Raw genomic sequence first — 22,091 nt, 5'->3', positions numbered from 1 at the left:
AATAAATATGTATGAATATATTTGAGCAGAATACAGGCAAGGAATTGCACAATATGTTTCATGTTGTAATTGTGATGGTGAGAGTGTCGTATACCTGTTTCTGTGTTAATATGCAAATTGTTGTTGTAATGAAGACGACATATGAAGCTGTTCTGTGTTTTCTCTTCCGGCCGGAGGGGGTCAGCTCGGGTTCCCTCGCTCTGACAGAACAGCTTCTCATGCTTGCCTTTGTTTGTTGCACTGATGTGGGAGGGAAACAGCGACCCCCTGTTCTCCTGCCAGAGAATCAGAGAGGATCATGAGACACAACACTGCCTACATCCTCTTTATTTATCAGGAGACAGCCACAATAATATCAAAAGACTGATTTAGTTAGATAGATAGATTAGATTAGATTACTTTATTGTCATTACAAAATGCAAGCACAGTGTAACAAAATTAAAGAGGGTCTAACCAGAGTGCAAAACAGTCAGTTATATAAACAATTATCAGAAGTATGTACAAAATAAATGATACAAAAATAAAGGTAAATAGATGGGAAATGTATCAATAAGAATAAATACACAGATAATAATAAATACAGTGAATACTGTATCTACAACAGTAATGTACAACGATAATTGCGCTTCAGCACAGCACACGACAACAACTAGGCAGTATGGGACAGTGTGGTGTTCATTGTCAGCAGTCTGACTGCTGAAGGGAAGAAGCTGTGCGTAGTCCTGTTGGTTCTACCCAGGAGGCTGCGGTAGCGTGTCCCAGAGAGGGTGCCGTAGGGGGATAAACAGTGTATGGTTGGGGTTGGAAGAGTCTCTGATGATGTTTCGTGCCCTTCGCAGGCACCGCTTTTCATAGACTGAGGCTATGGAGGAGATAGATAGATAGATAGGTGTAACGGTCATTCGGATGAACCACAAGACATCAGAGGTGACGAAGCAGAAATTGTACACTTTTAAAAGGACAGGTCATGCGACTCAGTTAATACAAGTAACAGGTTCAAAATCATGGTGATAGACTAGTATGAAACACAGGGCCTGTAAGTAAAGAATGAATTAAAAATGATTGGCAGTGTGTACCCACAACTGAAAACTAGGAACATAATATTTGCATCAGTAGGCCTACCACTCAAAATAGATCACTTAAAAATGACTAGAAAGACATGCTGAATTATCATGGGTTTACATTTTCAGTAACACCAAGGTCTCCATCTAGTGGTCAGACTGAGAAGCACACAATGTTTACTTTTTTTTTTTACGTCATTTATTTCATTTTCTGTTGTTGTGGTTGGAGTGATATATTTATTTACCTTGCAGTACAAAAAGTATTTAAAACGTGCCTTACTTTTACTAGCTGCAACAATAAAGTGATGAACACATAGGCACCTATAAGAAGAATCCAATCACATACAAGTACTATGACTTTAGGTACTTTTGGGTATTACAATGTTGGACGTTTTTAAAGTCTCTTACTTACATTTTGGTGTCTGATCAGAAGTATTACATTTATGATTGTAATAGCTGATCCATTGTTGTGAGGTTCATTAGACATATTAGACAAGTTCCACCCTTTGACCTCCAGTGGACAGTGTTGTATTCTTTTTGGAGCAGTTCTTTGAAGTAAACAATTCAGTAGACAAATTGTCTTTGAAAAATTGTATTAACAGTTGGAAGGTAAACATTATAAATTGTGAGACTTCTCTTAAAAGTGTAGTTTTCCAAATAAAACTCAGCAGACTCTTTTAGTTTCTGTTTCCACTTTACACCGAAGCTCTGCAGTGTCACCACATACATCTTAAATGTCAGCTGTGATACAACATTTAGCTTTGAGCCTGAATATATACTAATAGGCCTACTGACTGTATTTTTTAAAGAACAATGTGAAGTACGCTGACAGCACTTAAATGTCAAAGCCAAAACAGAAAATGGCGAGCCATGATATTATCACTGATTCACACCTAATAGTCCGCTCTCTGGTGCGCACCAGACCAGTTTGTTACATGGTTTCATTTTTCAGAAGGTTCGGTTTGCGTTCACACGGGCAAAACTCAAACGGACTATACACTTTAAACACAAGTCATGTGCACGGAAATGCAGTTCAACCATTGGTCAGACATTAAGGGGGTAAAAACGCAAATCCCGACAATTTCTACCGGAGCCTCCGCCATGGAGCATCGGCACTTTCGGCAGGTTATTCTCATGCTGCTGTTGATCTGGAGATCAACAGACACTGGCGGCCCGCGCATATGATTATATAATCAGACAACGTCCGTTAAAAAACATTATAACACATATAATGAGAGACGTTCTGCAGTAAGGATGGGCGTTTCAACGACGACAGTTGTTCTTACTTTTATGTAGCTGACGGAGAATTTTTACTTTACACGACACTGTTCAACACTTCATTCTGCTTCACTCTTTAACTAAACAACCGCGGATGTCTTGAAAGACTCTTTCGCTAAAGATTTTGAAGACATCCGCGTTCTTGTGTGACACGTAAATACTACGCTTCCTATGTTTTGGTGCGGACTGCGTTCACACCAGCAATGAACCGCTCCAGAGTTCGCAAGCAAGCGCTCCGAGACATGGCCGGCCCTTGGCATAGGCAGTATAGGCGAATGCTAAGGGCGCATAAAGCCAGGGGGGCGCCGAAAATTGGGGGAAATATATATTTTATAAAAAAATAAAATAATGTAATTGTGATTTTTTTTTTTTAAATAAAACAATTTCCCGATTTTGGATCAACAAAGTACATCTTATTATCTTATCTTAACAGAACTACGTCTATATTGCGTACAGAGCCCATACACTATGGCGCCCCCCCCCCCCCCCTAATTCAGGTAAATTGAACTGCCCCAGCCCCGCAGGCTGTTTATGTCCTCAAGGAGCGAGGGGGGCGGGTCAAGTGTCACTGACTGACACTTGACCCGCCGCCTTTGACCTGCTGTGACTCGGGAGAAGAAAACAAAGACGGTAATTAGCATGTCGAAAAGAACAAAGTTATCTGGTGCACAGGGAAGAAAGAAAAGAAAAGAGGAGGAGGACAGACCGGAGAAAAACAAAGGTACAGTAACGTTAATGTGATGATGATTAAACAAAGTCAAAAAATTGATTGTAGTTACCGTTGATGGAACAGTTTTAACTTGCTAGCTTACTTTTAGACGATAGCAAGGTCATTTGTTTGCTAATCAATAGTTACATTTAGAGTTAACGTCAATTATTACCGTTACTCCCACCTTAAATTCAGGGACATTTGGAAAGAGTTACATCACCTGCTCATCTACTATATCTGTTGAGGTGAGCCAATGTTTGCCCTGCTTGTAGTAATACGCTAATAATGATAGTCATTAAAATGCTATTCCTTTTACATCCCCTCAATAATTTATAGTTGTAGGCCTTTAATTGTATTGCCTTACAGTTTATGCTGTCTAAAGTATGTTCAATAATCAATAGTGTAACGTTTACATCAGTGTTAAAATGCTTGTCACTACTGTAAATACTGCATACCTTAGCCTTTATCTTTAATATGCTATATTACAATGTATGTAGCTGCTTCTTTGCCATCTGGTAAGTCGCAGAATATGCAGGTGCATCTAAAAGAATAACTATATCATAGAACTGTTTTTCTTTAATTTAATAAAACAAATTAATCATATATTCTAGATTCATTATGCATGAAGTGAAATATTTCAAACCTTTTTTGTTTTAATTGTGATTAATACAGCTTACAGATCATGAAAATCAATAATCCTGTATCTAGTATAATATTAGATAAGGATTTATAATACAGATATTTTGATCTTCTGAAAAGTTTATTCAAATATGTACTCAGTACTTGGTCGGGGCTCCTTTTGCAGAGATAAATGCATCAATTCTACATGGAGGCAATATATTCCATGATATTCTAATTATGTTGTGAGCTGCTCCTGTTTTCTGATTTCTATAATATAATTTGGTCTAGCAAATATAATACATCTCTTGATGGTCACATATACTTCTCTTCTCTCTCCAGATGCACTATTGACATTTTTTGGGCCTCATACCACCTCAGCAGAGCCCAGCCCTGCAGCATCAAGCGCTCCTGTCCCTTCCACCTCAGCAGAGCCCAGTGATACAGCATCAAGCGCTCCTGTCCCTTCCACCTCAGCAGAGCCCAGTGATACAGCATCAAGCGCTCCTGTCCCCTCCACCTCAGCAGAGCCCAGTGATACAGCATCAAGCGCTCATGTCCCCTCCACCTCAGCAGAGCCCAGTGATACAGCATCAAGCGCTCCTGTCCCCTCCACCTCAGCAGAGCCCAGTGATACAGCATCAAGCGCTCCTGTCCCCTCCACCTCAGCAGAGCCCAGTGATACAGCATCAAGCGCTCCTGTCTCCTCCACCTCAGCAGAGCCAAGTGATACAGCATCAAGCGCTCCTGTCCCCTCCACCTCAGCAGAGCCAAGTTATACAGCATCAAGCGCTCCTGTCTCCTCCACCTCAGCAGAGCCCAGTGATACAGCATCAAGCGCTCCTGTCTCCTCCACCTCAGCAGAGCCCAGTGATACAGCATCAAGCGCTCCTGTCCCCTCCACCTCAGCAGAGCCAAGTTATACAGCATCAGGGATAAAGGCTTCACCAATAGACCCTGCCGACTGGCCATCTGTTCTTACTGATAATGACAGGACAGAGTTTGTTCAGAGTGGACCATATAAAATGAAACCTAGTTTTATCTTTCCCAAACAAAAAGACGGGAGAAGGTGTCAGCAAGACTATTTTAACAGAGTCTTAATCAACGGAGAAAAAATCAAAATAAGCTGGTTGATGTATTCAAAAAAGAATGATAGCTTGCACTGCAAAATGTTTTCACAGAGAAATTACATACTCAATAGGGAAGGACTAAAGGACTGGAAAAATGCAAGTCACTTGCTCAAGGTACATGAAGAAAGCAAGGAGCACAACACAAACATGGCAACATGGAAGGAGTTAGACGTCCGTCTTGCCAGGGGACTTACAATAGATATGCAAGAGATGGCCCATGCTCAGGCTGAGAGAAAAAGGTGGCGCGACGTTCTCACCCGATTCGTGGCAATAATTCAGTCCTTAGCAGAGAGAAACCTGGCTCTGAGGGGGTCCACAGACACATTAAACCAACCAGACAATGGCAACTTTTTAAAAGAAGTGGAGCTTATGGCCAAATTCGATCCAGTCATAAAGCAGCATGTTGGTAGGGTGGCAAGTGGAGCTGGCAGTCACACACATTATATGGGCAAAATAATTCAAAATGAACTGATTGACTCAATCAGCTCTAAAATACTGGACACAATTGTGGAAGAGATAAAAACGTGTAAGTATTTCTCCATCATTTTGGATTGCACTCCTGATCTGAGTCATAAAGAACAACTCTCTGTTATTGTCAGGATAGTATCGCTAGAAGACAAACCACAGGTTAAAGAACATTTCCTGGGCTTTCTTGTGGCAGAGCAGTCAACAGGAGAAAGTTTGACATTGCTCATTCTCAAAAGGCTGGAGGACCTTAACATCCCCTTTGAGGACTGCAGAGGACAGTCGTATGACAACGGTGCCAACATGAAGGGTAAGAATAAAGGTGTTCAGGCTAGGTTGCTTCAGCAGAACCCAATAGCTTTTTTTGTCCCTTGTGGTGCTCACACCTTAAATCTGGTGGTAGCTGATGTTGCAAAGAGCTCACCAGATGCTATAGGCTACTTTGGCTATTTAACAAAGTTGTACAAACTCTTCTCTGCCTCCACGCATAGATGGGACATCCTGCTGAAACATGTCAAAACAACCCTGAAATCGTAGTCAGAGACCAGATGGGAAAGCGGGATAAAAAGCGTTGAGGCAGTAATGTACCAGGCTGGGCAAATCAGAGAGGCTCTTCTGGAGGTGAGGGAAACAACTGCAGACCCTGTGGTGAGAGTTGAAGCCCAGTCTTTGGCTGAGGAGATTGGATCTTACCGTTTTATCATTTGCACAACCATATGGTATAACATCCTCTACAAGATCCAGCATGTGAGCAAACTGATGCAGTCACCCTCCATGCAGTTAGATGTCGCTGTCAACCTGCTGAAGAAAACAGGAGATTCCCTCACCTGCTACAGAAGGACTGGATTTTCTGATGCACAGACAACTGCAAAGGAGATGTGTGAGGAGATGAACGTGGAGTCTGTTCTCAAACAAAAGCGGTTGAGATCCACAAAACGGCAGTTTGGTTATGAGTCTCCAGATGAGCCTATTGATGATGCACTTACAAAAATGGAAATCACATTTTTTAATGTGGTTGTGGATACAGCCCTCTCTTCACTTGATGAGAGATTTCAGCACCTTGAAGAGGTAAATGACAAGTTTGGAGTGCTCATCAACTTTCCCACCACATCAAACGAAGAACTGCCAAAGCACTGTCAAACCCTGAGCTCTGCTCTGACCCATGATGGACAACCAGACATTGATGGCAGGGAACTTGCTGCAGAAATGCAAAATGTTCCACATTTGCCATCAAAGAAGATGACAAACATGGAACTATTGACCTTCCTTCATGAGAAGAGGCTGACAGAAATGTACCCCAATTTGTGGGTTGCTCTGAGAATCTCTGCCACTCTTCCTGTTACAGTGGCTGCTGCTGAAAGAAGCTTCTCAAAGCTCAAACTGGTCAAAACTTACCTGAGAGCTTCTATGGGACAGTGGACTATCCATCATAAGCATCAACCATGTGGTCTCAAAACAGCTGTCTTATGATGATGTCATAGATAATTTTGCTTCAAGAAAGGCAAGGAGAGTCAGGCTAAGGTAAGGTGTTGAGGTGTGAGATTGAGGCCTATAGTATTTTAATGGTTGGATTTTGGCTAAATCTTGCTTTTAACCAAGACTGAAGTGATTGATAGCAAATATTTCGGTACCCAGAAGTAGTATGTTTAAGTGTTCAGCAAAGCAGCTTTTGTTTTAAATTAGTAAATGTTTCTGGGTTGTACTTCTTACACATCCAGCTCTTAAGGTGAGGCAATTAGTCTCTCACGGACTGTATATTAGTACAGGTGGATTGTGTGCCTGTCAGCAGAGGAGCAACTTGTTGCCCTGTCTGACCTCAGCAGGGAGCAAGTGGAGGGGCCATGTGTGAATAGGCCTTTAGAAAGCACTGGTGTGTTGGCGAGGCTGCTGACTGCAATTATAGGTTTTAATGTTGTATTTGTGTTCAAATAAAAAAATCTCCCAAAAAACATATACAGCTTCTGTGTGATTTTATTAACATTGGAATTATTTTTTTTTTGGTCAGGGCCGGCCCTGCTCCGAGACCACCTATTTTAGTGGACCAGAGTCCGGTTGTTTAGTTCACTTAAGAGGTCTCGGATTGTGTTCACACCGACCCAAATGAACCGCACCAGGGTTCGATTCAACCGGACTATACAAGGCAGGTGTGAACGCACCCGAGTTAGATGATGAATCACAGACCTTCATAAATACATGTTTATGTATGTTCCCATTGTTTCATATCCACTGTAGAATAAAGAGCAGGGGAAAAACATAAAGCTAAGCCAAAACAGCAAATTAGTGGCTGTAAAATGAAACCACATGGGTTTTCAACTCATTTTTCTGTAAGGCTAAAGACTACATTTTCTTTTTTGTTTAAAGGGATTGCTCTGTCCTCAGTCTCTGATGAACAATATATTTTATACATAAACAACAAACTTCAAGAAACACACAGTGCATGTATGTAAGTGTTTAATAAATAACAATAAACAACAACATTTTAACAAAAGTTTTCTTATATCAGACCTGGGTCAAACTGTATTTCTAAACTGTGTGGGTTGCTTCAGTCCACTTATAGTGAGTGTGGTGTGCTATAGGAATATATAATGGGTGGAGAAAATAAAACACTGTAATCAGCATGATTGTGTTGATGTGCACAAACTGAGCTGCGGTATAAGACAGGTTTAAACCTGTGATGTCTTTAAAGTAGTTTTATACAGTCTATGGTAGTTTGTTAAACACCAATTATGTGTCTTCATAAGCTGCAGTTTCAAATGCACCAGGGTCTAGTTCAACCAAATACTTTATATAAATGAAATACAGTGTATGCTTACGTAAAACCCAGTTTCAATGTCTTGTAGTTGTCACCTGTATGCCACTAGAGGTCATCGTATCAGGTTAGAAATACATCTGCTGCAGAGGTGGAAAGTAGGTTAAAGGTCATGTGGAAGTAGAACATGATAAAGTACACGATAAGGTTACATTGCTATTTTAAATGTAGTTTTTCTGCAGTAGGTCATTATGGACATATCGACGGCTGCAACTCATTAAAAATATATATTCCCAATCTTAAATCATCTGTGGCTTCTTATATTATTAGTTTGGAGAAGTTGAGCTGTCATTCAGCTTAACCCGTGTTTATCAAATTGCTAAAAATGAAAGGTAAAGTAAAAATCTATGCAGTGTGAGAAGGACTGTAGCTGGATGTGGTTGTTCTGGAAATAGACAACAAGTTTAAAATAATCATACTATTTAAAAATGCTCTGAATTTAGGACAGGGCACACATTCTGATACTGTTTAATAACTGTACTAAATGTCAAATACAAAAGGAATACAAAATCGATGCAGCAGAACCAGAAATATTGTCTTTTTAATTCCATGCATCAAAACATGGTGTCTACATTACCCACAATGCAACATACATGCAGCCTCTAAGCTAATAGGCTACATTCACAGCAGCCATTTTGCCATGTGGTTGCAGGGTGTACACAGGTGTAATTGATTAAGGTAATTAAGGTCCAGTTAATTCCAGCGAGCCACAATACCAGAGCCATAATGAGTGGTATTGATAATACCTGTGTTTATCTGCAGTGATGTGTCAAAATGTCTGCTGTGAAGAGGAACTGGCAGATATGAGGAGTGCGCTGTAGAAGTTTGGTAAGCTCACTTCTTTTAAACACACTGTAAAGTGTTTAGACCCAAAAAAGTGTTGTGACAATTAATGTCACAAAGGATTTATACACATTTTAACACATGTGGTGGTGTCTCCTGCAGCAAGGACAGTATGATGCTAAGTGTCACAGCATCTTTGGTAATGTACCCGCTACTAGCAGATACTATTTGACCCAGGGCTGTTGTATATACATGCAGTCCTGATACTTTGACATATACTAATAACTTACTTTGTTTAGAGGATGAGAAGTCTCTGGTGATGAGCATGTCTGTGTTTGTAATTGAGTGTGTTTGTGATGTGAATGGAAAGTCTTTACTGACGCCATGACTTACGGCTCAGCACACACACACAGGCCACGTTGATGCGTATGAGCCTCCAGGCCACCAGGTTCTTAAACGAGGTCAACGCTCGGACAAAAGTGTGTGAGTTGGTGCAGTAGGAGTTCCAGTGTTTGGCATCGATCCCCAAACAACCGGAGTTGCCGGAGCGCTCGCTGTGGCACGTCGTTTCAAAGAAGTACTGCTTCTTGTTCACATTGTTGATGTTCACGTCCGGCAGAACCGTCACCTCATTGCCTGAGATGTCTGTGGCTTTGGTCTTGTTGCCCACCCAGTTGCTGATGCTATCGCACACTGAGTAGACTCCTCTGTGCTGAGGCTGCCCCGCTCTCCTGGGGGTCCTCCTGCCGCCCCCCTGGGACCCCGCCGGATCTGCATCAGGCGGCTGGTCGCTGAAGAGCACCCTGGGTGAGAGGTAGCGGCGCTTGGTGAAGAGCTTGGGGTCCACTGTGGGGATGGTGTTGGAGTTGTTGCCTGGACCCTGCTGCTGTGCTGCTCCTAAGATGGCGGCCACAGCCTGGGCGCTGAAGAGGAGGAACAGGACCAGCATAGACGACCTCATGAGAACACCACCTGTCAACAAGCACAGAGAACACTGTTACTGCAGATGTATAGGTACTGGTGTGTTGTGTTTCTTAAACATTCATCAAAGTCAAAGTCAATCTTTCAGTTTGTGTGTACAGACTGAGAATACAATATATATATATATACACAATCAACAAACACATTTACACACATGCACACATTAAGACATAAATAAAAGCACACAAATCAATATAAAATAACAGTCACTTCAATATCTTTGAGAAATGTACATTAGTGCAAAACTGTCCATAGCAGCATAAAAAGTGTCTGGTGCCAGATTTGTGTGTGTGGGGTGTTAAAGTCCATGGATTAATAATTGAACAGGCAGGGCCGTTTTTAGCTTTTTGGGGGCCCTATGCAAGATGCTGTTTGGGGGCCCTAGTTTTGACAGTTTTTTAACTACAATGGGGGGGATTCCGAAGCCTTTAAGATGATCTGTGGAGATGCATCAATCTGTTACACTTGAATAGGAAAACAGGCTAATTTCACGAAAACCAAGCAATTGAAAATTACAAAAAATCATATTAAAAAGGTAAACAATAAGGCTCCTCTATGTCAATAAATGCAAGAGATGCAGCATTTTCTCAGCTGTCAGCCCAACAATGATTTGGACTTTATTACCCCAAAAACCCAAGCCACAGCTTTGCTATCATTGCAGTTTAGTCGTGTTTATATCCTACATTGGATTTGTAAGCATATAATGCTTCACCGAACACTCACAGGAGGGTCTTGGCTGTCTACAAATAAAGACGGCTCATTTTAATTCTCCCCAAATATATTGAGGCTGAACCTGAACTTTGAATTCTCTGCTCCCATCATAATCTTGGCGATCTTGTTCAAATTGTGAATGCAGAATTAAAAATACTATGTAACTGGTTTGCAGTTAATAAATGATCCCTTAATGTGGCCAAAACAAATTACATGTTATTCAATACAAAGTCTGAGAGTAGAAATAACTGCATTATACGGATTTGCAATACAGAGATAGAAAAAGTTGGTGCATGTACATTTTTAGGACTGCTTGTTGATTGGAAGCACTATATAAATTATGTACAGACTAAACTGTCAAAAACAATAGGTATTTGGTATCATACTAAGAACATTCTTGAAGAAAATATACTCTTTATAACAGTCTATTTCTCCCTTACCTTTTAATACTGCTCCGAAATATGGGGAAACACGTACTCAACAAATCTACAAAAAATAATAACATCCCAAAAAAAAGTATTACGAATAGTCTGTGGTGTTGGTAAATATGAACACACAACTCCCATATTTAAAAAAACTCAATCTATTAAAATGTGTTGAGATAGTACAGCTTAAAACAGTACTGATTATGCACAACATTTTCCATAACAAAATGTCTAATAACATTCAAAAGCAGTTCCAAACCACAGCGTGAACATATGAATGTAAAAAAAGTAACTTGAAAATAAGTGTTCACAATGTTTATATGCAATTACGCATATATTATTATTGTTATTATTATTATTATTATTCATTTTCCCAGTGCATGTGTACCTATTTATATATAGTATTTTAATTTCCAAAAAAAGATAGTTGAAACTGTTATTGACATGTGCAGAAAATGACCCTATATCTAGTTTTCGTATATATATATATATATATATATATATATATATATATTAGGGCTGTCAAGTTAACGCGTTAATAACGCGTTAAAAAAAAATGAACGCCACTAATTATTTTAACGCGATTAACGCATGTGTATTTTTTTTCCTCGGCCGCCCCGTAGTTTCAGAGCGCATCGAGTTTAAAATACCATCTACAAGCTGATGCTGACAGCCCCGCTCCTGCTGCCCGCTTGTGGCAGACCACACTTCCATGCTCACCGGCAGGCACCGACTGGCTATTGGGAGGACCGGGAGGGTGTGTGTATGTGTGGCCTGAGCGAGCGAGAGAGAGACCTTACGTGCATTGTTGTTGTTAGCATCTGGTGCTAGCTAGCTGCGCTAACGGATATAAGGAGCTGTTTAAATGAAAACAGAGGAGCGACATTTCGCCACAACTGCGCTGAGCACTTGACCTTATGCAGGAAGCCAGACAGTGGGACATTGTACGAAAAGTCAGCACACTCAGCACGGATAGTGCGCAACATGATTGCAGCGTCCAGGCAGCTCCCGTTCGAGCATATGCCTTGAGTTGCACATAGCTCCAACGATCCATCTCTCTCACACACACGCACACGCACACGCACACGCACACGCACACGCACACTCTGTATTGTATGAGAGAGGTTCCAGGTTGAATTGAGGCGAATATTTGTAATCCAATCCATTTTATTTATATAGCACATTTAAAAACAACAGAGTTGAACAAAGTGCTGTACATCAACAACTGTATAAAAATATGTAATGTTCAGAGGTTGTTGTGTTTAATATTCATGAGAATATTTGTCATTGTTCAAATGATAATAAACATTAGCATAAAGCATATTTGTCCACTCATATGTTAATAAGAGTATTACAAACTTGAAAAATATTCCTCTAAGTTACATTTAGAACAGATCAAAAATGTGCAATTAATCGCGATTAACTATGGACAATCATGCGATTAAATATTTTAATCGACTGACAGCCCTAATATATATATATATATATATATGCATTTATTGTTTTCCTGCCCTAACTCTTATTTAATTTGTTATCCTGTTTTCTTTATTTCTTTGTACTCCTTCATTTCTATATACGTTTTTGACGGAATAATGCCGCTGTATTAGGATGATGCACGGGAGGGCTACTTTCCACAAGCTATGCTTCAGTCCTCCCGCTTCTACTAATTTTGTTCATCTTTGTGTGTATGAATTAAACTTTTTTCGTTTTTTTGATGAATAAAAAAAATAAAAAATACTTTCAGCTTGGGGGCCCCCTAGTGGCCGCGGGGGCCCTATGCCCCCGCATAGTCCGCATATAGGAAGAAACGGCCCTGTGAACAGGTACAGAAAACTCAATGGCCTTCACCGTTAAAATGTCCCTCAAAGAGGCGCACACCAACAATGACCACATAGAGACCACGGAGAGTCACAAAACAACTACTAAGAGTCAAAAACAAGTTAAAAGAAACACACATGTACTGATGATAGTGTCAACAGGAGTACAAAATGACTCAAAAGCAACTACCAAAAGAATCTCATCAACTATATTGTGTGCCTTGCTTATATGACAGGTGGTGGGGCATCTTGCATGTCTGTGCCTAGGGTCCCAATGTCTGAAAGTCCGCCCATGCAAAAGTAATCTGACAAAATACTCTCTTTCAGAGAAAATCATTTTCTTCTTACTAAGACTAACTTCTTGTTACTGGTTTATGTTTTTGACAAGTAGCTGTCTTGTATGTAGGCCAGGTGCAGAGCAGAGGATTTGAACGCTGGATTAAAGCTCCAAAGACTTGTGAGGCAGAGATGTCTGATGTGTGGATACTCCCCATTTTTCCTTCACAGTGTCAAGGCACAACATGTTGAGCAGTGAGATTGACCTAATAGGAGCAGCTCCACTTTAAAGTGGAAAACACACCTTGCCTAATACTGGGTTTGACACTTATCGTCTCATAGCAACAGTTTTAACATAGTTTTTGCATGAGATTCACAATCATTTCTCTTCCTCAGGGGATAATCTCATGTTACAGTGGCAGTACACCAAGGTTGAATGTTCTATTTCTAGTTTAATGCTCAATAGTGAAAAATCCACCTAATAACATCCACAGAGATCACATTGAACTCTGGTTATGTAGAAATATGGAGGGTGAAGGACATCTGCAACACTTTACAGTATGGTGTTTTTGTGCAGCAGCAGGCTAATGCATCACGTCACACACACTAAAGGGTTTTCTCTTTTTCACAGGAGATATGAAAAATGCTATTTCTTTTAAATCTATGGTTTTATTGTATGGATATTTGTTTCTTGTGTTCTGTATTCAGCATAATATCCATGATTTTATGGATGAGTTTGACGCTTTCATATACCTTTTTTCACAATTTGCTCTCATAGACATCTACGATCTGAACAGAGAGTTTAATGTAATCTTTCAGACTTAACGATTATCTCTGGGCAAGCAGGGAGAATATAGTGCAATTCTCCAGAAACGGTACTGAATTTCCTTTTTAAGAACATGAAATGGATCTTGTCTATGTAAGTTACCCATGGAAATAGGTGTCACATTACCCACAGGAATCTGAGACAATGTTGTGACATCCCATCAGTTTCTGTTTCCATCACTGCGGCTCCTCAACACAACATCTGTCTGCTCTGGCCCGTCTAAATCCACAGGCTGCGTGCTGCGTCGAACACAATGCAGCAGGCGTGTTAACACCTGCGATGCCGCAGCAGCAGGCTCGGTCGGGAAGCTTTATTATACGCTCCGTTTGCCTCAGGTGTCAGAGTGAGTGCTTGTGGATTAAAATGTTGGCACAACACATCAAAAGAAGAATCATAGTGCACCATGTGAGAGATGATTACACCAATAAATTGGGCAACATTTGGACGGACAAAAAATCCTTCGACTGCATTGATGTTAGGATGATTAGTATAAAGATGTAAACAGACAACTCGTGCAGGGGAAACTGTTTACTTTTTCTTTTGACACTATGTACCAATTTTTTAAAGCAGGGAACATTCATCTATTGGAAAAAGAGCTAAAGGCTGATGACAAGTGAGCACAGCATCTCGCAAGTCTCTTTTGTTTTTTTGTTCATAGACTATTTCTTATATTTAACTACACAGAGTTACATAGTTTGATTATTATAAACAATACTCAATACAAATGTGTCTGTTTTATCATGGAGGCCAACAGGAGATTTGAGTAAGCAAACATGACTCTTTTTGTCAATGGAGCCCATTTTAAAAGCACATGGATTGCACATGATTGTGGTCATGGCTTCAGCCTCAGATAACCCACTCTTATTTGTTTTGCTCTTTGTTTACCTGCCATACCACTAATTATTAGTATTAGTTACACCTGTGCCATCAACTACTGTATACCATCTTCCCCTGGTGTTCCTCTTTGTGTATACCACTATCTTTAACAGAGGAATACCCAGTGAAGATGATATAGTTGAACGCCCATATACTGTATATTAACCTGCTTAAAGTTGAGATGTTATACTTAAGATAGAGATATAAGTCAAATAAAACCATACATGTTCACATCAGTCACTTTGAGAGAGCTACGGAGGTCTCTAAACTTGTTTTTCTTATTTTGACTCCGTTTCCTGCTTGTTTCAATTGCTGCCAACTTCCTATTATTTCATCCCTACCTTAATGTATTGTTTTTAATTGCTTCCCTGGAGATAAAAAAGAAATCACACAACCAGTTTGAAAAAAGGGTTAAACGTTCACAAGGATGTGTAAAATGATGATCCTTTTAAAGAATGAAATGTGAGATGAATATCTACTGCATTTACTAAAGACCAGTCTCAGAGTAGGAAATGTTTTTTTTTTTGACACACTTGATGAGACTACGCAGTTTGCTGTATGTTGTGTTTGTGACACAAGCTGTTGCATCAACTGATATGGGGTTTCTTTTACGTTTTGTGTGCTTTGTGTTGCAGAGTACTATCCTGTACCTTCTCAGTGTCTCCACGTGAACTGTAGCACCTCGGCGGTCTCTAGAGGACGTGATCAGGGATCGCTGTGTTCTGGGCTCCTGCATCAGGCCCGGCTGTGGCCCCCATCCAGCTCCACACCGCTCCGCACCCTGCTGAGAGACAAGCAGGGAAAGTGTCTCGCCCGGCTCATAAACCCACTGTAAACACATACTTTGTGAGGACCATACTGGAAACAAAGTTAATATGTTGTTCCCGCTCACCAGATCCTCACATACTGAACATACAGAAATAAAAAAGACCTGCATAATGTAAAAAGTGGTAACATGCAGCGGTGGAATGTACATTTACTCAAGTACTATTTTGACATACTTGTACTTTACTTAAGTTTTTCCATTTTATGCTACTATTTTGTTTTACTCCACTAAATTATTTGATGTACATACAATACATTTGTGTGTTATACATTTTTTTTGTACAGTACTTTAACACTAATTTACCCAATGTTTAAAAATTATTTGGATAATGTGAAAAGAGCCATTCTGCATATTGACTTTTGATACATTTAGATACATTTTGCTAATAATACTCTTTACTTTGACTTCTGTAACATTTACAATTCAGGACGTTTACTTGTAATGTAATATTACTTTTACTGAAGCAAGGGATCTGAGTACTTTATTTAGGGTATTTTATATTACTGCTGTAATTTCTATCAGCAATCTCTAACCCATCCGTTTTTGAAAGGTTTGTTTAAACACGAGATGTATTGAGACATATTTAATGAGGAAATATTTCTTAGGAAAAAAGAAGAATCCAGAGCATTGAGGAATTTTGTGTATAAAGCCTCATATACAAACCAGATGAGCTGTCAACACGGCATAACATCTTTTAAATATTGATATTGCTGTTTGTAGTCTGTTTTCCATCAAGCATGATTTCCTACATCCAGTGCTTTGATGAAGATGTTTGCAGTGATGAAACACAGACACCGTTCATTAAAGATAATCCATCACTGAAAACCAGAAGCCTTAATTATGTTTTGTCATTTTGTTTTTATCTTTGTGTCACCGAGCCTAAGTGTGCTTGAGTTAAGTGTTATGTTCAAACGTACTTAGTGTCAATCACCTGACACAAACAGAAACAAAAGACAGGAAAACATACTTGTATATTCTTTAAATTGAGGATACTGTAGCTTTGCAAGTAGCTACCTTTAAGCATGGCTGAAGAAGTTAGAAAAACAGTTCGCTTGCAAAATGACAGGAATGTAAGCTATTCCTAAACAGCAGTAAAAGGCCTGTAAATATTGAAGTTTACTCCTCTAACTAAAGAATGTATGCCAGCACAGGAAGTGTTCTCGTTTTACAGCACCACGACAACGGTGCTCTCTGGCTGTCATGGCGTTTTAATCTGTGACTTTTCAGTCCACGACGGGCTGTTTAACAATGGAGACACATTGTTCCTATGACTCTGAGTCTGTCTACTCTCTCAAATTGTGTAACTATTTGTCCCTCATAGTGCAAATCAATTAACTGCTGGACTACCCAACTGCTGTAGGTGTTAAATCTGACCTTCACAAGAAGCTTCCTCCCAGGTTCATTATCCACCACTAACCCTAATAAAGTATGTTTAAATGCACAAGGCAGACATGGTGGTTAAAACTGAAAAAATCAGAATACAACAGTTTCATGTAAAAAAAGAAGTATGTTTCTCCAGAGGTTTTCAGTAGTCATGGAGTTGCACTGACATGTGTGGTCAGAAGCACTGTAAGGTTGTCTATAACTGAGGTCTTAACAGTGATCTGGGCTGGATCAGTCTCCTGGCTGAGGCTGCAGCGCCAGAGTCCACAATGAAGGGAGAAGGTTAAAGATGTTTACTACATGGAAAAACATAACCACAAGATTAAAATTAACAACAGATGTATTCCTGACTAAATGGTACCCAAGTATTACATGTTTTTTCAATTGAAATGATCCAAACACATGTCTGTAGACTTCTTCTCTCTCATTTGAATAGGATATTGTTCTTTGTTTGTTTGTCTCATGTTTGTGGACGACCGTTGCCCTTCACAAATGTTCCTCTCCCATTTTATTTTATTTTTTAATTAGATTACTAGCCTCACTTCAAAACACTCTTTTTGGAGTTGTCTCTTTGGCATGAGCTGAAAAAAAATCTCTAAACTCTAAGACATCAGTGTCAGTAAGTGTTGCTTAGAATTTAATAAAAATAAAAAGTTTGATTGCTTCCCATGTGAATTTATTGAAGAACTAAGGTTTGTAGAGTGCAAGAGAATTGTTTTTGGGGCAATCTCACCTTATCTGAAATGCCAGAGAATTCCTCTTAAATTAACTGTATTACAGCAGCAGAGAAAAACTATCTCTTGTCATGTATAATGTGTCATTTGTGCAAAGAATATAATGAGTTTTCTGAAAATTACAAGATGTGAATAAATGCCTCATGTTGTTATTTAAAATCTGCAACACTATTATTTTATGTATCATGCAAAAGAGCAATCACGTTAACAGAAAACAAATGTCCCAGTCATTTGAGGCTCAGATTTTGGCCGTCGACACACAGCGGTTGCTCTGTGGTTAAGGAACATGTAGTCAGCAGTCTGGTCTTGCCGTGAAGGAGAATAGCAACATTCATTCAAGCTACTAGGTGGGCTACAAATATGCACATAACGCTGCCGTACAACATTAGTGTGCACTGGGGCATCTCACATCGCATTGAGCCTTGAAGCAGATGGGCTGCAGCAGAACCACCTGATGACTGCACACAGGAAAAATGTTGCTCTCTCAGATAACGGTGATGCTACAGTGAAGGATGTTGCACACCTTACAGTACAACAGGATAATACTATATTGTTAGATCAAGTCTGGAATTGTTATTGCATCACACAAGATCCATTTGCAACAGCCACAAGGACAAATATTAAGGAAAGGAAACAGACATTTACATAAATTACATTGACTGAAGACAATATTTTTAAGATCCTTTAACGTACATCTGACCTGGGATTAACTCGGTATTTAAAATTAGGATTGACTGGTTCACAAAAAAAGAGTGTGGCGAGACACGGCAGGCAAAAACATCGTTTTTCAAGTAGCCTACTGGTCAATTTTGAGATTTTGTGCTATTTTGATTCCATAACATGTTTTCTTTCAGGCTTTTGGAAGGAAAACGTACAAAATACACATTTAAGTGTTTATTTTATTATAGTTTGTCTATTTGCGTCTGTAGATTTCTCCTAAATTCACCAAAAGTTAGCATTATAACGTAACATAAAGTACCGCGACCGCTGTGTGCACCATGTCAACAGAGGTATCGCTGGAAAGCTGTGTCTCTCCTGCACAATCTCATCGGATCCAAATATGGTCATTTCCTTTGTCATTTCCAACCAATCGTGAAAGCACAAAGGGGTCTTAAACCAAGAAACGAAATCTCATTGGCTGGTGTCAATTTCTGACAACGTGATTCGTTCAGATGCGTCACGTGGTGTGCTTCCTGGTTAGCTTTCAGCTAGAAATTGAAATCTCAAAATGCCAAAAGAACGGCGAAAAAAACGTTCACAGAGAAGACGACAACAATTGTCACTTGCACGAAGCAAGGTTATAAAAGAAAAATGACCCTGAACATGAAATACCTTCACGGAGTGCGTCGATGCGCAAGCTATCATCCAAAGAACAGGAGGGTTTAGCTAGCGCCTCACTGCAATCTTTAAAGGTCGTTTTCTCAAATTGAGTTTTTTCTCCTACTCTGAGTTCGAAATGTCAACTTCAGTAGCACGTAAATACACCAAACCTTCCAGTTATATTCCTATCAATATTATGAAGGCTTTTACAGAAGAGTTTGTTCATATATAATTCATAGCCTGAATTATACAACATTGTATACCTAAAAACATGGCGAAAATGGATATTTTAGGGCTGTTGACAGTATTTTCTGATTTATGGAGTGATAAAAAGAGATATCCAATATCCCTTCTGTAAAAGCCTTAGATACTAATATGACTACAAAATGAAACAAGAATTTTGAATCTGGCTGTATCCAAAGTTCAGATTTCGATTCCTGAAATGTGTTAAAATATGTGCATATTTAATGAGATAATGGATAATTTGCATGTTTAAACATGCTATTTCAGAAAAACTTGTAATACAAAAGACAATTGCCTTATTGTAAGTAATTAACTGGAGAAATTTCTAGCTGATAGCTTTAAGTTAAAAAAATTACCCTATTCACCTGGGGTGTCTCGCCTTAAATCTAACTTTATACATTTGTTGTTACCTATCTCAGATTAGATGGTTACAATTTATATCACTGTTCAGGACACGGTCAGGGTCAGAGACGATGTTATTGGCCAGCCTCAATATGTTATTATGGTAAGCTGAGTGATTCAAAGAGTTCCTCAAAAGTTTGACCTTCCATATTTGAGCTGATTTTCAATCGGTGGAGCCTGATTGGCCGCTCTGTGTAAAGTTTGTTTAGGTTTGACTTTCGCTTCCTGAAAACGCCTGTCATTCATTCCTAACCCGATAAAAGAGCTTTTGGATGATTTTGGACAGGGTTTTTGCAGCACAATGTGCCAATGATAATATTGTGGGAAATGTGCTAAAACAACAATGAAAGGTTTCCTTATGGAATATTAATAAAACCTCATTAAAACCCGCAGGACTGTTCTGCAGTTGTGCTCTCAACTTTTAATTGGGAAAAAAGTTGAGTAATACTGCAAAAAACTGTGTTTTCTATTGGCTGCTACAAGTGCTTCACACTGCTGCAAAACACATTACACCCAAGACCTAATTCCAATCTTCAAGTGTAGTTTATCTGTTTTATTAGTCATGCTCATATCCTCCCTCTATTTTTGACTGTGTCATAATACACTGCGGTAATTGTTTATTTATTGTGTAGGCTATAATGGACCTTTTTATTTATTTAACATTGTAAAGAATGCACGTAATATAAATTATATTTATGGTTTTTAGGTCAACATGTATGATGTGTGGCATCAATTTAGTTTTATTTATTTATCAAATATGATAAATTATATGTTTTGTACCATGAATGTGCATGGTGCATTTTACTGCTGTGGATATTCAAGGTTGTGCAGGATGAGGAGTTACATTTCCAGAGTAATGCATCATCAAATCTCTCTTGTTAGAACCATGTTTCTCTAAAAAGTCAACTATGTTTTGTTTTTTTTAAGAAAATGTCTGTCTAGTTCAATTATAAGAAGATTTTTTTCAAGTTATAAAGGAAAACTTCATCCTTTAATTAGTCAAAGACATTCACATTCAAAATGAACGGGCTGGAAATATGTGACGTTCACTGCACAGAAAGGTTATGCAAATTGTATATTGGAAAGTAACTAAAGCTTAACAAATATAGGCCTAGTGGAGTCGAAATAAATATATTGCCACTGAGATGTAGTATTTAAGAAATACAGGGTTGCATGAAGTATTTCCACTTCAGTTAAGTACAAGTCCCATATATTTGTACTTAGGCACAATACTTAAGTAAATGTAAGCCTTTTAGTTTCAGCCACAGACTGTATACAGTATATCAAAGGTTGACTTTGCTGTGTTACATTAACATCAAATTATTTCTAGAGCCTACTACAGTCTCATGTGTTTTATCCTTAAACTAAACTATCTGCTAAAGCTACTAAACTGACAAAAGTAAATCAGAAATAAACAAACAAACTGGTAGCCACATACAATGCAGCATTGTGAAGTTATATAGAGTCCTTTGGTCATAGCTAGCTATGGTTTACACACTTTACAACTTTACTTTGAACGCACCACTATCAAGCAAGGGCGGGTTATTTTAACTGTTACTCTCCCAGCTGCTCAATATTTAATCATTTAACATTAAAAACGACAAATTACATCTTATGAGCATTTCATAACATAAGCTAGTCCATGCCGTTTCACTTTGAGAGGATATACTCGTTTGTGTTGCATTCAGGGACTCAACTCTCATCAACTGTCGTCCTTAAACGCAGTGGCGGTTCTGGACCAATTTGATGGGGGGGCCAGGCTGGGGCCAGTTATTTTCTGAGGGGGGCACAATAAATGCAGGACGAAAAAGACAAAGACAGTATGAAGTAATTGCGCATAAGAAAACAATGCAATACAGTTATTGGTATTTGTTTCAGGTCACATATTTATTTCAGATACTTATAGTTACAGTTGTTACGCTCTAATGGGTCCGACTAGAATGACAAATAGCGTTAGTTCCACCTATTCTGTCAGCCAAGAAATCGTTTAATCATAAACTTTTTTTTTCTTTTCTTTTTTTCTTTTTCATTTTCAGGGCCACAGGGGGGTCCAAAGTCAGTGTTACGGGGGCACTGCCCCCCCCCCCCCCCCCCCCTATAACCACCCCTGCTTAAATGTGTCTTCAGGTATGGGAAACAAACATTTTGGACCTCATCTCCACTGCCGAGGATCATCGCTTCTTCTTCAAGCTAAGTAACCTGCTGTGACATCTTCCATAATATTCTTCACATAATTTCTCATATTTTGCAGCGTAGTTTAGTGCCTTAACTCTGCTGTTATGCATCTGGTCAATGTACCCTTTTAAACAGCACACATTTGAACCATTCAAAAAAAAAAACACAGGTGCAAATAATTACATTAATGATGCTCTGTTGCATTTAAGTGGCCCAGTAAGCCATGCCACTCAGTAGCATGCA

The 22,091-nt window shown here is 39.3% G+C and overlaps 1 protein-coding gene across 2 annotated transcripts in view; it reads right to left on the bottom strand.

Annotated features, from left to right (window-relative positions):
- Window positions 1-7,699: 7,699 nt before the first annotated feature.
- ngfb (nerve growth factor b (beta polypeptide)) overlaps window positions 7,700-22,091 on the bottom strand; it is a 30,435-nt gene continuing 16,043 nt past the window's right edge. The window contains exons 2-3 of one of the 2 annotated variants that reach the window (XM_034205791.1): window positions 15,416-15,549; window positions 7,700-9,825 (exon numbers count right to left, since the gene is read on the bottom strand). In XM_034205791.1, coding sequence (XP_034061682.1) covers window positions 9,227-9,814 — 588 coding nt within the window. In that variant the 5' untranslated portion in view covers window positions 9,815-9,825; window positions 15,416-15,549 and the 3' untranslated portion in view covers window positions 7,700-9,226. The remainder of the gene's footprint in view (window positions 9,826-15,415; window positions 15,550-22,091) is intronic. The other variant, XM_034205792.1, reaches the window with a different exon arrangement.

The sequence above is a fragment of the Gymnodraco acuticeps genome, unplaced genomic scaffold (assembly GCF_902827175.1).
Source record: "Gymnodraco acuticeps unplaced genomic scaffold, fGymAcu1.1, whole genome shotgun sequence".
Lineage (NCBI taxonomy): Eukaryota > Metazoa > Chordata > Actinopteri > Perciformes > Bathydraconidae > Gymnodraco > Gymnodraco acuticeps.
Note: the sequence above shows the minus strand (reverse complement) of the source record. Positions and strands in the feature narration are given on the sequence as shown.